This window comes from Melozone crissalis, unplaced genomic scaffold, assembly GCF_028551555.1.
Source record: "Melozone crissalis strain CALT ecotype California unplaced genomic scaffold, PUWL_Pcris_2 ptg000013l_1, whole genome shotgun sequence".
Classification (NCBI taxonomy): Eukaryota; Metazoa; Chordata; class Aves; order Passeriformes; family Passerellidae; genus Melozone; species Melozone crissalis.
The window spans coordinates 36,068,816-36,083,917 of NW_026535791.1; the positions used below are offsets into that span (position 1 = coordinate 36,068,816).

General features: G+C 34.9%; 1 protein-coding gene across 10 annotated transcripts in view; it reads right to left on the bottom strand.

Annotated features, from left to right (window-relative positions):
• Nucleotides 1-15,102, bottom strand: part of DOCK9 (dedicator of cytokinesis 9) — a 96,027-nt gene that overhangs the window by 34,294 nt on the left and 46,631 nt on the right. For all 10 annotated transcript variants that reach the window (XM_054272180.1, XM_054272178.1, XM_054272175.1 and 7 more), the window contains exons 14-30: nt 13,285-13,367; nt 12,718-12,840; nt 10,916-10,995; nt 10,644-10,831; nt 10,464-10,529; nt 9,836-9,928; nt 9,458-9,581; nt 8,952-9,073; nt 7,510-7,596; nt 6,819-6,908; nt 5,424-5,539; nt 5,220-5,289; nt 4,958-5,083; nt 4,760-4,831; nt 2,388-2,534; nt 1,601-1,684; nt 883-994 (exon numbers count right to left, since the gene is read on the bottom strand). In XM_054272180.1, the coding sequence (XP_054128155.1) occupies nt 883-994; nt 1,601-1,684; nt 2,388-2,534; nt 4,760-4,831; nt 4,958-5,083; nt 5,220-5,289; nt 5,424-5,539; nt 6,819-6,908; nt 7,510-7,596; nt 8,952-9,073; nt 9,458-9,581; nt 9,836-9,928; nt 10,464-10,529; nt 10,644-10,831; nt 10,916-10,995; nt 12,718-12,840; nt 13,285-13,367 (1,783 nt within the window). The remainder of the gene's footprint in view (nt 1-882; nt 995-1,600; nt 1,685-2,387; nt 2,535-4,759; nt 4,832-4,957; nt 5,084-5,219; nt 5,290-5,423; nt 5,540-6,818; nt 6,909-7,509; nt 7,597-8,951; nt 9,074-9,457; nt 9,582-9,835; nt 9,929-10,463; nt 10,530-10,643; nt 10,832-10,915; nt 10,996-12,717; nt 12,841-13,284; nt 13,368-15,102) is intronic.

The window sequence follows — 15,102 nt, forward strand, 5'->3', positions numbered from 1 at the left end:
AGGATCGGGTCAGATTGCTCACTATTACCTTTGTTAAGCCATGGTGAAGTCACCTTTCAGAAAGTGAAGAAGAGTGTGACTGGGAATGGCCAAAATAAATTTTAAAATTTTAAATCATGTTTTAAGACTGAACTGTAGTAAGGGGAGAATAGCAGATGTTGACATGGTCATTGTATCCAAGCTAGGACATTTCAGTCTAGGTGAAGAGACACCCAAATGTGAAAAACAACTATGTGGATCACTGGGCTCAAAGTTGGAGGTTAATGGTTTGTACCCTGCTTGGAGACAGCTGCAAGAGGAGTTTCCCAAGGACTATCCTACTTATTACTACTTCATCAACAACCTGAAAGGGGAGATGGAGCACATCCTCATGAAGCTTGTGGATAGGTACAGTCCATTTGCTCAAAGGGCAGAGCTGCATTTCAGAAGAATCTAGATTCTACAGAAATGGCAATCAAATTCCATAAGGAATAATGCAAAATTCTGCACCTGGGATTGAAAAAATTCCTGCAATGACACCAGCTGTGGAAGGACTAGCACTTCTAGAGAAAGGAAGGCCTGACATGATCAAAGCAGAAAACTGGGCTACAGACATACTCAAGTCCCTTTAAACCTGAATGAATATATGAAAAAAAGTTTACCATGTCTCTCTTTGGAAAGACTACTCTGCTACCTAAGCACTTCCTTTAACTTTCAAAGAAAGGATTGAAACTTTAGACTTATTAGCAATTAGACTTATTAACAAATAGACTTTAGACTGTATTTAACAATTTCAAGCTTTCCATCATCTGACAGACCTGAAGTTACACCGTGTACACATCTAATAATAAAAAGCTGACATACAAGAAACATAAATTCTTCTACTACTTTGGAAGAATTTACCTTGGTATCTCTGAACTCTGCCTTTTCCAAATGGCATTGGTAGATTTAGTGGTATATAGTGCTCATGATTACAGACTACACGAAGAAATTCAAATTTGAATTCAAAAAGAGCCTGCAAAAAGAAAGTATAAGTTAAACAACTGATGCAGTGATTTGAATAACATATTAAAAACAAATTTGTAACACAAAAGGCTGATTCATATCAGTCTTGCACTATGTTAGATATAGACCTGTCAAAGTTCCACATGTCAGCACAAAATAAATCCAGACTAACTCATACTTAACAACTGTTCCTATTTACTATTCCCATTGTCCAAAATTTACAACTCTATTATGTATTGATGTAAGAAAAGTTTGGACACACAGCAGAATCTCTTTGGGCATCTGATACATGTTTTCCCCACTCCAGTACATGTAGATTACAATATTCAGTATCAACTCTTCCAACTTCAGACTTCTTGCACTCATGCTTAAAATTTCTGCTTAGTGTGGCACCCCCACACCCCACTACTTCTGAGATTCACACACTCTAGTGTGGCAAAATTGCACCTGAAGATGGGAATCAAAATAGGAAGCACTGCTTTGATGGGAAAAAAATGCTGTAGGCACAGAGCAGGGATTTCTAATGTAACTGGGAAAAGACTTCATGCAGGACTTTATCCCCATGCATCAAGAAGAGACAACACTTAAAAACAGCCTGCTGAAAAACACTGAGTACCTTTGGATCTCCTGGGGCAAAGCAGCTGATGTAGTTATTGATCTGCTTGAAAACAAAGCCTCTATCCATAAAAGTGAAACACCTCTGGGGAGAACAAGCAAAACCAAAATAGAATTGATTTACTACTGTCTCTGCATTCAGTAATTATATTTCTGTATTTAACAAGTTTATTTTTGAAACACATTATTGACATTTCAGTTTGAATATAAAAAACAATAAAACAAGCAAACTAAATACATGTATACATATATACAATGTATATATATTATATATGAATATCAAATTTTCCCTTAGGAGTGCTGATCATAAATCACATATAAAAAGCAGTTTGAAAAGAATCTTGACAGAAATGAAAATGTCATGCCACTAGAAGTTTTATCTGCCGTTTCAGTTCCCATCCTTTTTTATCCCTTGTAGATATTATTGGCTGAAAAATGAAAGACAGTGAAGTAAAATGCATTCAAACAAAGCACTGCTGAAAACTTTTGCAGGATCTGAAGGCAACCCAGATGATATTTTTAAAGGAACAAAAAAGAAAAAGCAAAATACATTTTGAATAAAATACAAATTCATTTCTCAAATTACCAAATTTCTGAATGGCTGTCATCTTGTTTACAGAAGATGTAAATCATACTTCAAAGCATTTTAACATGGACATAAAACTATATTTAAAAGGCTTTATGCATGTTCAGCTTTATATGAATTGGCTTTAAGATTTCATAACATCCATACAGAAGCAATATTATTGAAAGAATAACCACAGAGTCCAAATCTCTTGTGTACCTACTTTTATAAAGGCAGCCAGGCTGTGGTTTGCATTTTTTGAAGCCTCTGGATTGTCTCTGTACTTCTGAGTGATGTGTGGCATTAGCATATTAACAACTGTTTCCACTGCATGATGAAAGGAGGCAGAAAATCTCTGGTTTCTCAACAGCTAGAAATTAATTCAGATACAATATTAAATATGGTTTATAACACTAGGATATATCAGAAAATTTACTTTAGATAACATATAGATAACCTGACAGGGAGAGAGGAAACAGTTTTCGAATTTTCTCATTTTCTAGAGTGAGGGATCATTTGTTTAAAAGAAAATATTATAACATGCACTAGCATCTATTAGTGAAATTCAAGCAAGGCAGTCTTTGATGGTATAAACCACATATATAAAAGCTCCTAAGTGTAATGCATTAATATTTTTATATATTGCAATAAACAACACAAGCTTAAGAGGGAATCTTTTAATTTCACCCATCTTCCTCTCCAAAGCAGACACCAGCTGGTTCACATATACTAATTACATTATCAGTCTTTCTTGTCTTGGAAAAAAACCCTTTTTTGCTGTTCTGCAATTGTCTTGGTAATAACTGCTTTCACCAGTGAGGAAATTGTCATCCATGCTTCTTCCTTTCTTTCTCTTACTCCTCAGCAACTTCAAAATCTCAGCTCTCCAGGCATCAAAACCTTACTCTCTGTGTTTTTAAGTTTCCACAATCAGAACTTTTTTCTCTTACTTTTTGGTAGTTTGCCAATTAGCTTAAAAGATCTCTTCATTCATAATTTCTTACTTTCCACTCACCATCTACATTATCTTCATCAATGACTTTGTACACTCTGACAAATATTGGTCAGTAAGTGCTCTTCAGCTTTTTGGCACTGCAGGGTCTCTTTTATTTCGCTACATCTTACAACCTTTACTACAGATTCTGTCTTTTGTGTAAAGAGACTAAATGGCATGTGGTATGAGGCTGATGACATTGACAAAAATTGTTCCAATTGTACAGTCATTATCTCTTTAATTTTTGAAAACTGAAAGCAAAACATCCATGTCCAAGTACTTTTATTTAAATAGTTTTTTGAGCTACATTAAATGCAACATTCCTAAACAGAACAAGTCAAGGCCCCACATAAATCAATGATTATATAATTTGCTTCCTTTGTGTTTGAATTGTGGTCCAAAACCTCTAGCTTTAGTTTAAAAAAAATTTAAAATAGATATTAAGGCTGAAAAAGATCCCTTTATAAATATAAACAGTACTCATGCAAGAAGTAACTAATAAGAAATAAGGAGTGTGTTGGTGGGTATGCCAGTGTCCTACAACACCCTTGTGGCTCTGTCTTTGTTGGACAGTAATGAAACATAATCCTTGCTATAGAAATAATTTTTTTACACAAGAAATGAATCTTTTTATCAGATATCATAAGCAGGAAACATCTGAGTGTATGTTGCATTTATTACATTATCTAGTCAGGCAGAAAAAATCTAGCTAAATAATTTATGTTTAAGGGGCTTGTAAATCAAGAAGCAATATTCAGGGGTGAGAATACTTGCAAACTGTAGCAAGTTCTTCTCTCTGTTTCACATTACAGAGAAGGTGACAATGAGGCTCCTTGAACTGAGACTCAAACTCTACTGATGATACCACAGAGTTTTAAGTGTAGCACTATAAAGCCTTTTTTCCTGATCATTGTACAATTATTTTTCCCTCACAGACTTCCAGTTCTATTCTAAATACACAGTGAAAATAGTGATAACAATATCACAACAACCTATTATGTTACTCACATGAAACTATGTTGTATACTTGAAACTTTCAAGACTTGTTTCAATCCAGAAGTAAATACACTAAAAAGTTGTCACCAATGCAAAAAACACTGCTCACAGGCTAAGCTTGTAGAAAAATGCATTTCTGAAGTTTTAGCATTCTCCTTCCAGGGCAGGAAATAACACAAAGTTAAATATTGACACTTCTTACTACATCCAGAAGACTGTAAATTTCATGACTCACTGCTCTCAGGGTCATTTAATATCAGAGCTACAGTACTGCTCAGGAAAAAGCCCACGTTGTTTGGATACTGCTTACATCAAAGTGTTATCTACTGCTCCCAACTTCTTTGTACCACAAGAATAACAAATTCCTAATAGAAAGTCTGGTGATTTACAAAGACTGCTCTACTCTATGGACTTTAAGGGTTTCTATTCTTTATATTAATGTTGAATCCAGACCTGTAGTTTTTTCCATCTAATATTTAAACTGATTTCTCCTGCTGCCTCTTTCTCTCCCTTTCTTTCTAATATGCAGTAAGAAACATGTGACTGGAGAAAGAAGAGACCATACAGATCTTCCTTTAAATATTTTTTTGCAAAAGTTGACATACCTTCACTTTAGAGTTTTCTATCAAATGCTGAGCCATTGACTTTATCAGAACTTCAAAGAAAAACCATGAATACTGCAGAGGAAAGAAAAATTCAGTAAGACTGCCACGTGTTCAACAACTATTTCAGTACACTTAGTCCCTGTTCTTCAGTTATGACTAGGTAAGAACATACAGTAAAAAGTACAGTTCAACACATACCTTAAGCAATTTGTTGCTTGTAAGAAAGTCAGCAGATGGCTTTAAAATTGTTGTCATTGACTTTGTCAGCTCTTCATGTACTGTCTTATATTCAGAAGCAACATAAGGTTCTGCTTTATATGCATACTTGGGGAGGAAAAACAGAATTAAATACAAAATTATGGCATAATACAAAAGAATTGAAATTAAATAGGTGCAACTGAATTTAAATATGTTTATTAGGGAAATAAAAAAAGGAAATATTCAATTTACTTTTACCTACCTTCACATAAGATCTCAGGTAGCTATCCAAACCTTCTTCATGACACTGAGCAACAATATGGATAATAACCCTAAACAGAAGTCAGAAAACAAGTAAACCTATAAAGAACACTCTGATTGCAACAGCAAAAGTGCCACTCAATTACAGATTTATGTGATAACCAAATCATCATGCAGACTCTATGAACCACTTAAAATTCTTTACCTTGTCACGTTGACTGCAACTTCCTCTTGACTTGCTCTGGTGAGAACTCTGAACAACTGGTTTAGAACAGTTGGCAGGAAAGCTATCATCACATGGCCCTCCATTGCATGAAGGCTCTAAAAGAAAGTGGCAATACTGTCACTCCTGTGAATCAACAGCCCTTAAATCACAAATTCTGAAACCAAAAAAATTATTGCAAATCTTTTTCCAAAAGTACAAGCTGCTTGCACCGCTTGGTGTTTGCTACCAAAAATATGGCGTAGAAAGCAACTGATGATATTTTCCAATATAAATATTTAGTAAATGCTTTCTACAGGAAAGTAAATTAGGGATACAAATTAGGTGTTGTTAACAGCATTTTAGAAGTACTTATTTGTGTTTCTCCATTGCAATGCACTCTAGGTAATCATTCAGTGAAAAGTCTGTCCATGTGCCCAACAGCACACTGAGACTGATATTGGTATATTTTGGTATTTCATCCACCAATGCAAACATCTAGCAAACAGAAGCTCCACAAAAACATGCAGATTTCTTGCCTGAGCTAAGTGCAATACTAATTACACTAGTTACTGCTAAGCAATAAACTAACAACTATGCTAAAACTGAGGATGAACTAAAATCCCTAACTACTTAATGCAAATTGGAGACAAGTGAATTATTAATGAAAATTTCTTCCTGATATGCCTTTGCATGCCATCACATGCAAAAGATCCTACAGACATAACCACCCTAACAGAAAGGGCAGTGCATGAAGCTCATCCTACAAAGTATTATGCCAGAAAATTCCCTGGAATTAAAGAGGATCTGACAAAAAGAATGTATTTGCTGAACGTGCATGCAGATAACAAATATCAAATGTTCCATTTAGTGTTGGGTGTTAGGCAGCTGTCTTGTCTCTGACTGTTTGCCTGCACATCCACACTATTCAGGAGACAAAATGGTCTTTCATCCTATGTGATCTGTGTCAGAAAAAATTGAAGTGGAAACCATTATTGATCTAATCACAAAAGAGAACTGAAGACCCAACAATGATGACCTTCTAAGCAAAATTTTAGAAAAATCAAGAGTTGTGATTCCTTACAATTTCCATACACAGTTCAATTTGATTATTTTGACAAAGTAAGCCCATTAGTGTTTTGAAATTACCACTCATAAAGCTGACCAATACTGTCTTATTATTTCTTTGTGGTTTCCTCTTACATTGCAGATTGTCAATTTATTTAAGGCAGAAAGTACCTTTGTGGGTTTTTTCCACAGCATATTCCATTAATATGAGTCACAGTCATAGTACTAATCCTCACACTGAAAAATGAGACCTATAAAATGTCTGAAGCTCCAAGGCTTTGCAAAAGCATAAATGAATTATACAATCTGTTATTCACTGCCATTTTATACCTTAAGATATTTCACAAGATCAGTTCCTAGTGCACGAGCTCCAGACTCTGTTTTCTGACAGTACTGAAAAAAATTATGCAGGTGCTGGTCCTGTCAAAGACAAAAAGAACAACAAATTAAACAATATCTAACATTACAATCTATAATCTATTAAAATTATTTATATGTATAAAATACATGTCTTTGTCCATAGATTCAATTTTCAAAAATAATAGCTGAAGTGCACTATTCTAAAGACTTAATAAGTCTTATTTTTTTAAAATAAAATTTCAAGTGTTTTTTGAATACCTATTATACAAAATGACCCCTATATTTGCTTCCTACTGACAGAAAACAGCATACTTAATTATCCCAACCAGTCATAATATGTTTTCTATGAAAAGGTCTAACAGAATTCATTGCTTTGCAGACATGCCAGGAAACAGCTTTTAGACCAGTATGACCTCTCATCTAACTGGAAAATTCAGACTGGAATGGATGACAGGAGACCAAAAGCTCATGTTTTGAATGACTGCCATTTAAGATTTTTTCTTCACATCTGATGTAAAAGAAAGAGACCACGAGAAATGCCCAAGAGACAAAAAAGAGATGAACACACCGAGTTTAAGTGTCCTCCCATATATTGTATATACACACTATGAACACACATCATTCCTAAAAAATCTCTAATTAAATTTGCTTTATAACTCACCTGTGTATACACAGTTGACACCAGATGAGTGGATATTTTTAGCAGTTGTTTGCCTCCATCTACCCATTTAATTTCAGGACCAGAATGCTGCACACATACATGAGGGGGAAAAGTAAAATAATGTAGTAGTATATTAAAATAAAACATGTAACAGTAACATTAACAACACTTCTTTCAAAAAGAAAAAAAACAGGTTGAAGAAATGCAGTGTGCAATGAATAAAGTCATAAATAAAGCAAAATTATGCAGGCAATATTTCCAAAAGCATTTATGAAGCTTAAAATGTACTTTACAAGTCCCACAGTATTTTCCTTGGTGGCTAACAAAATTGATTCTCTGCAAGTCACAGATTTTGTGTTTCCCCTAAACTCTGCAAAGAAACTTCTGACTAGAGAGAAATATTTACTAGTTTTCTCAGAAAAATAACACGAGGATTTCCACAGGTACTCACAAGGTTTAAAACTTAACATATGTCACTGACAGGTAGTGACACTGTCAGTCCTTCCTTCTCATCCCATTTCCAAAGAACTGAGAATGCTGACCCTGATATCCAGTTAGGGAGAGATTTTATTGCTAAATCTACCACTAGTCATATTGGTCCTGATATTCTACCCATGGGCATGAGCAGAGACAAACAGCAGAGGCATAAAGAATACACCTACAAGGTGAGAGGATGGAAGATGTGAAGGAGACAATGGTTGGAAAGCTTACAGCAGAGTTTAAAAAAGAGCAGCTGGTAGAAAAGGAGGAGAGCAGCATCTCTTGCTGTTGATTTTAGGTCTCTTCCTCCAAAATTGGTCAATTTTGTCTCTGCATTCAAACTTTGTCAAATTCCCTATCACATTTTCATTTTGTATCCTCCTTGGTATGATTTTTAAGACTACAATTATGCAAGCTTTCTGCTTTGAAAAATACAACCATAAATTTTACTTGTGAAGTATAGAGATCACAAAAATCAAGATGTGAGAATAAGACTTGTTCAGGAATCAAGGACTTACTGAAAGGAGACAGCATGAAATGCTAAAAAAAATTTAGTAAAGGACTTCAGATTATTTGCATACCTTCATAAACTCAAAATAATTTTAAATGTTTAAAAATCACTGCAACTTCTAGTTAATTATTACTACAGAAAAATGAAACATAAGCATATTTTAACTGTATCAGCTAAATAATAACAGAAGTAAGTATGTAACAACTTTCTGACTTTTACAAGAATTTGACTCAACCTGTCCTGATACATTTTTTTCTGTCTCCCATCTCTCTTTGGGTTTTTCTGTGTTCTCTAAGTTGGACTAACTTTGACTTTTACTAAGCATTCCATTTCAACTATGAAATTGGAAAATTACTTAAATCTTATCAGCTGACTGGGGAATTACAACCAATCTTTCTCTCCACTAAATTTGGGTTCTTTTTTAAGATTACAGACATTTTCTATAACATACCTTTCCAATACCCACTTCTTGATAGCTAAGGTAGCCCGAGGGAAGATTTGCTGACACTGGGATTTGTTGCTCATTGGTGACCACTCTTCCATCTTTTATCAAAGGAAGCCAAGAATACCCAACTACAGAATATGAAAGGCAAGTAATTTTAAATATTATGAAACTCCACATATACCCTTACAACAAAAGTCTTAACAAATAATTCATGTAATTCATAAAATAGAAAATGTTACTGTAAAGGCCAAATGATTTGAACTCAAACAACTACAAAACATTGAAAGCACAAAGTAACTGTCACTGATTTTGAAAAACACTGTACATTCAAAGGACACTCTAAACCAAAATTTGAAACATTTAAATTAGAAGAAATATTTTATTAAATCTTTCAGTCAGTCCTATGTAATTAGAAAGCATTATATAGATCACAAGAATTATGGGTTACCAGATAAGCATACTTCAAAAAAATTCACTAGTAATGACTGAAAGTAAGGCATTGGTGTACAAACCTTGTGTTTCAACAACATCTTTCTTCTTTGTACTCCCTTTGCTTGAATTATCACAGCTGACATGGTAGAATGTGAACAACAAATGGTGCTTTTCATGTAACTGAGTGGGGAGCTCTATTTTAATCTGAAAGGCAAAGAAATCTCTGTAGAAGTTTTCAGGCAGAGCACTGACATGTGTTACTGGTTCTACATTTAAAGAGTAATTCCAGATTACATGTTATTTGAAGCTAGACCACAAATCAAACATACAAAAATTATAAAAGGTCCTTAGAAAGGGGACCTGATTTAACTGAGAATTTTGCAACCCTCTAATATTTTCTTGTAATTTGAAATTTACATCGTAGCTGACCTGGTAGTTTCCTCAGAAAGGCAGCTTACCTCATCATAAAACTCTGGATTTTGATGGTGATGCAGAACAGCAGCAAATGCACTTCTAGTAAATACTGGTCCACCAGGCCTACCATAGATACACTAAGAATACAGAAAAGGAAAAAAGAACAAAAAGACCCTGTGATCCTTTTTTCACTCTCAGCTTAGGATGTCTCACCCAGAATTTGAAATATTTTAACTTGTGTTTAACTTGGTTTCTTTACATGATGTTAAGTCTGCCTGCTGTGCAGTAGAGCTGACACTGTGATCTCACTTCAGGATGTCTCTACATTTCTCTACTTCTGGTCTTCCAGGCACCTTTTATACACTGTGATAGCTCATAAAATGGAGTTTGGCTCTGCAGTTGAAATATATCTTTAATGTTTTAACTTACTGGGGAGCAGGGGTAAAATACCCTTGTTTGCAACAAGTTTATTCCTAGAATTTTAGCAAAACAATATTAAAGACATTAAATGCTCTGAGGACTCTTTAGAATCTCTTTTATCAGAAACAAGCAAGCAATCCAGAAGTTACTCTCAATCCATCATCCCAAACTAGATAATTAATCCAGTACTACTGTTATTTAGCTAACTGCTCACTATTTACTTCTATCAGCCACAAAAATGAAAAGACTGACCTTCAAAGGCAAAGAATCCTCTTCATCAGAATCCTTGAACTCAACACACACTGCAATATTTCTAGCCTAAAGCAGTAGTTAAAAAACATAAACCCAAGCAATTAATCATCACAGAAATAAATATGTAAACAACCTTAACTAAACCTGAGAAAGAAACTGGTACAGGTTTCCTCTACTCACCTTTGCAAAAGACTTTTGACTGTCATATTTTAAGTGCTTTGGATAAACATAAAGATGATTGTTGTAGATGGTAAACGGCTGAGTGCATTTTGGTATACAGGGAACAAACTCCTCTATTTCAAATGCTGTGAGTGTCTTGGTACTGCTTTCAAACTGTTTCATGGGAATATATGATGAGTTAACGTAATCTGAAAATACATTGAAAAAAACAAATAAAGAACTGAAGAGGAAAAAGCCCAAATGTGCATTTAACAGTGTTTGTTAATACTTACTTGGAAAATCTGGTGACACATTGTCAATTGTAACATCCAGATTTCCTAAAATAACAGGAAGTTTGGCCATCTTTTCAGGTCTGTAGGAAGGGGAAAAAAAAACAACCTCTCAAAGTCAGGCTAAATGCAAATCAGATGCCAGTAAAAAAAGATAATAGGAAACAGAGGCAAAAGTAATATCCTGAAATAGGAGAATGAGAGGAAAGGTGGTTTGAGGGTGCATGACTGATCTGGTCTTGCTTTTTGCCTAGATACACAGTTTTCTTTTCCTTTAAACCCTCAGGAAAAGAAAAAAAAAGACACAAGTGTGTCAAAGGTCACAGAAAAACATGACTTTTTATTTCTTTAAATTTAAATGAAACACCTTTTCAAAATTAAATTTTGCCATGTAGTAACTCATGGCAACTATCATTTGCAGCCAAGAGGGAATCTGTAAGTAAGTTTTAAATCTCAGTGGTCAGTGATAAGGGTTTATGGCAGTAGGATAAACCTGGGGGAAGAGAAATCAGCAAGTTTCTATCTCCTGCTTTATCCAGACTAACAATTCACCTTGCAAAACCCAAGTATAGATGTTATGACATAGCTACTTCAGAAACGTGAAGAAGAAGTATTTTCTATGCCAAAACCATGCAGAACCCTTTAATAAAGACAGTCAGCAGCATAATTTTTAAAAATTATTGCACAGCAAGTGGATGCAAAGTTTTCCCAAAAAGCAATCCCATGATGTGACGCAAACTTCTGGTTGGAGTTGGGATTCTAATTCCAATAGATATGCCTTAGACATTAGAACTCCTTTCCTCCTGTACTTCCTGTGAAATACTGTACATGGTTCCACAAACAGGATGCTGCAATAACCAGAAGCACTCCCTTAACTCACAGAGTAGTGTGGCAGGCTAATTCACTGTTTGTTCCAATTCCAGTAATAGTGTTTATGGCAAGGAGTACTATTATTGTCTGTTGTAATATCACACACTTTTAATTAAATTACTTACTTATAATCTCAGTTCTACTATTTAATTTAAAAAAACTTTCTCTACAGTCTCAAGTTAAATATAATATTCTCTTAAAAATCAGTACTTAACAACACAAAAAATCTAAAATTCTCAACAACTAAAGTTCCAACAGAGTACCAGCATACTCCACTGCTACATGAAGTTCAACAAAACTTTTAGCCACTTGCTAAAAGTGACCTAAAATATCTATTGCAAACCTCATCTCCTCATCAGATTTGCTAAGCAAGTAGAAAGAAACTGTAGCTCATTTTGTGCTTAGTGATTGTTCAAGTTAATACTTATAAGCCTTGCACACAAACCAATAAAAGCTTTAAGAATACTTGGTAAAAATGTTCTGGTTTTTAGGTATCCTGAGACGCATTCCCAAGGAAGGTGGACTGGAGACTTGCTTGAATCCCTTTCCCTGAGAGCCAGCATCCCCTGTCCAAGGTCAGGGAACAGATGATTTCTGCTCATACTTGTTTTCCTTTGAGAGACAGATGAGCATATTGTGCAAACATAACTCCTAGCACAGAGATACTTCAGGATATGACAGCATGTTACATGTGGGATTATACCTCAGTCCTGTTTACAGCCCCAAACCATGTAACAGAAAGATCTGCAGCTTGTTTGAAGGCCTTAATTATATTTATATAGATTCTATATTTGATGTGAAAGACATTTATAAATACATACATCAAAACATTAGATGCTCCAGTTCAAGACCATAAGAAAATATTGTGTGGGTTAGGAGTGGGGGGTTTTAGGTTGGTTTGTTTCTGTTTTTTCAAGTGGGAAAATCAGACTTACTTCCTGAAATCTGCTAACAATTTCAACATGTCTTCATTTGAGAGTTTATTACTGTCTTGTCTGAAGAGAGCAGAAAATCTTGCACTTTTGTCCAGGGTTCCTGAGGCATCTTTAAACAACGTCCTGAAAGTAAAAATCCTGCTTTTAGCTGAGTTTATGAAAGTGTTGAAATTCATTTCAGGAATTTTTTTTATTACAAATCAGAATATCCAGTATCATCCTTCATTAATATTCACTAAGCATTTAATATTTTACTTATTGTAGGTGAGTTTAACATATAAATAACTCAGTCTAACAAATAAGTGTGAGCCATTTCATCCTTAATAACATAAAAAATATTGACAACAGAAAACAGCTGGCAATATCTACAGTTTGAATAATAATGTATGTTTATAACTCTTTTCCTACTACAGAGCTGACGTACAAGGTTGTTGGAAATCTTGGGTTAATTGAAAGCAAAAGAAGAAATAATTTAAATAGCACATTAAGTTTTACAAGAAGGGAGATGAAAAGAGATGTTAGAGAAAAGTTAGGAAAAAAATACAGATTGACAAGATTTGTCCTCACCTAGCTGCCCAGGCAAAAGGCATTCTGTATTGACCTAATCTCTGGCATGCCTGCTTAGCATTCTTCAAAACTTTCTGTGCAACCTAAAAGGGACACAAGAAATAGCCATATTTTAAAAGCTACGTTTTTCTGAACCATTAGTAGTCAAGAACTGTCGCAGACATTTTTTCACAGAAATCCTTTCTTTCTGATTTCTGTATCTTCTGGGAAGCAAAGGGCCCCAGAAGATGAATGTAAACAATTGTTATCAGCTGCTGTAGAATGTAATAGGATTCACCTTGATTGGCTCATTTTCTATGTTTATAATTAAGGGCCAATCACCAGTGCAAGCTAGGGGACTGAGTCCCTAGACACAACTTTGTTTTAGATTCTTTCCTTTCTATTCTTAGCTTAGCAAGCATCTGCAAACTTCTCTCTTTATTCTATTTAGTATAGTCATAATGTATTATATATCATATATCAATAAATCCAGCCTTCTGATCAAGAAACAAGATTCATCGTCTCTCTCTCACCATGCAGCGACCCCACACAGAGTGCTGTAATAAAGAACAAAACCCACATATTGACACTGATATGAATTAGAAAATCTTCTTTAGAAGACTATCGATTAATCCTAAGTATGTGAAGGAAAAGACAATTGATAATGCCTCTTAACTATCTATTTGAGGTTAAGCACAGCCTGCTGATTTCACAGCACTTCATGGGTGCCATCCAACCCGTCTACGTTTCTGGTAAGAAATACTTAATTAAGCATGAGAAACATTATTATACACAGAATATAGACTGAAAGCTAGAGCAAAATTAAACTGCTTTTAAAAATAAAACTCCAACTTAAAGAAAACCCCAACATTTCCCCTCTCACTTGCGCCCCCACCTATATCCAGCACTCACCCTATGTACCAGAACACATTCCTGCAGAATACATAGTACAATACCCTGCAAGACTTGTACCACAAAATCTTCCCCTACAAAGTCTCTTCCACACAGACTATGGGAAAGAATTGTATGAAGGTCACATGGACAACCCTGTGTATGGACACTGCAACACTGTTCTCATTAAAAGTTTAAATTCTTGAGTTTGTTAACTTTTAAATGAACAAAAAACTCCATTATACAGAACCAACAACTACAACAACCAGAAGCTAGAAACCCACGGGTCTGAGATGTTCAACACTGAGCTGAACCACTTGGGCTTCTCTTTTCCAGAAATCAGCTTTTCCCATGTGTTCATACAGAGCAAAACCATGTACAGACTAAAACTTCCTGAATATTATCCCTGATCTGTGCTGTTGATCTTATATAGAGTTGATTCTATTAGTGTGTTTGAGAGAACTCTCCATTACTCTTTCCTGTAAAAAAAAGGGAAAATAGCACTCAGAAGCATAAAACCTTAGTAAGCAATGACCATTAAGTCACTGTATTCAGCATTAAAGGGGAGAAAAAGTGATTTTTTTTTTTTTTTTTTTTTTTTTTTTTTTTGTGGCTACAGAACTTGCTGCTTCCATTTTCCCTTTTTCTTGTCCAGACTAGTAATTTTGCAGGGAACTGGAACTCTCTCCCTACACTGACCCACATGGAGGCCTATATAGCTGGTAGTGTTCTAATTGGTTTCAGATTAATACACTGTAGTCCCTGAGAACAAGAACAGAAGAAAAATTCAAACTAAGCATTCATTGTATAAAATTGTAAGTGATTGAATGCTAGAAAGCATAATTTAATATAACCATGAGCATTCTCATTGTACAGGACAACTACAAGTCCAGAACTCAGCATCAAATGTGGGAACACCTGGGCTTTTTTAACCTCCCCACATGGCTC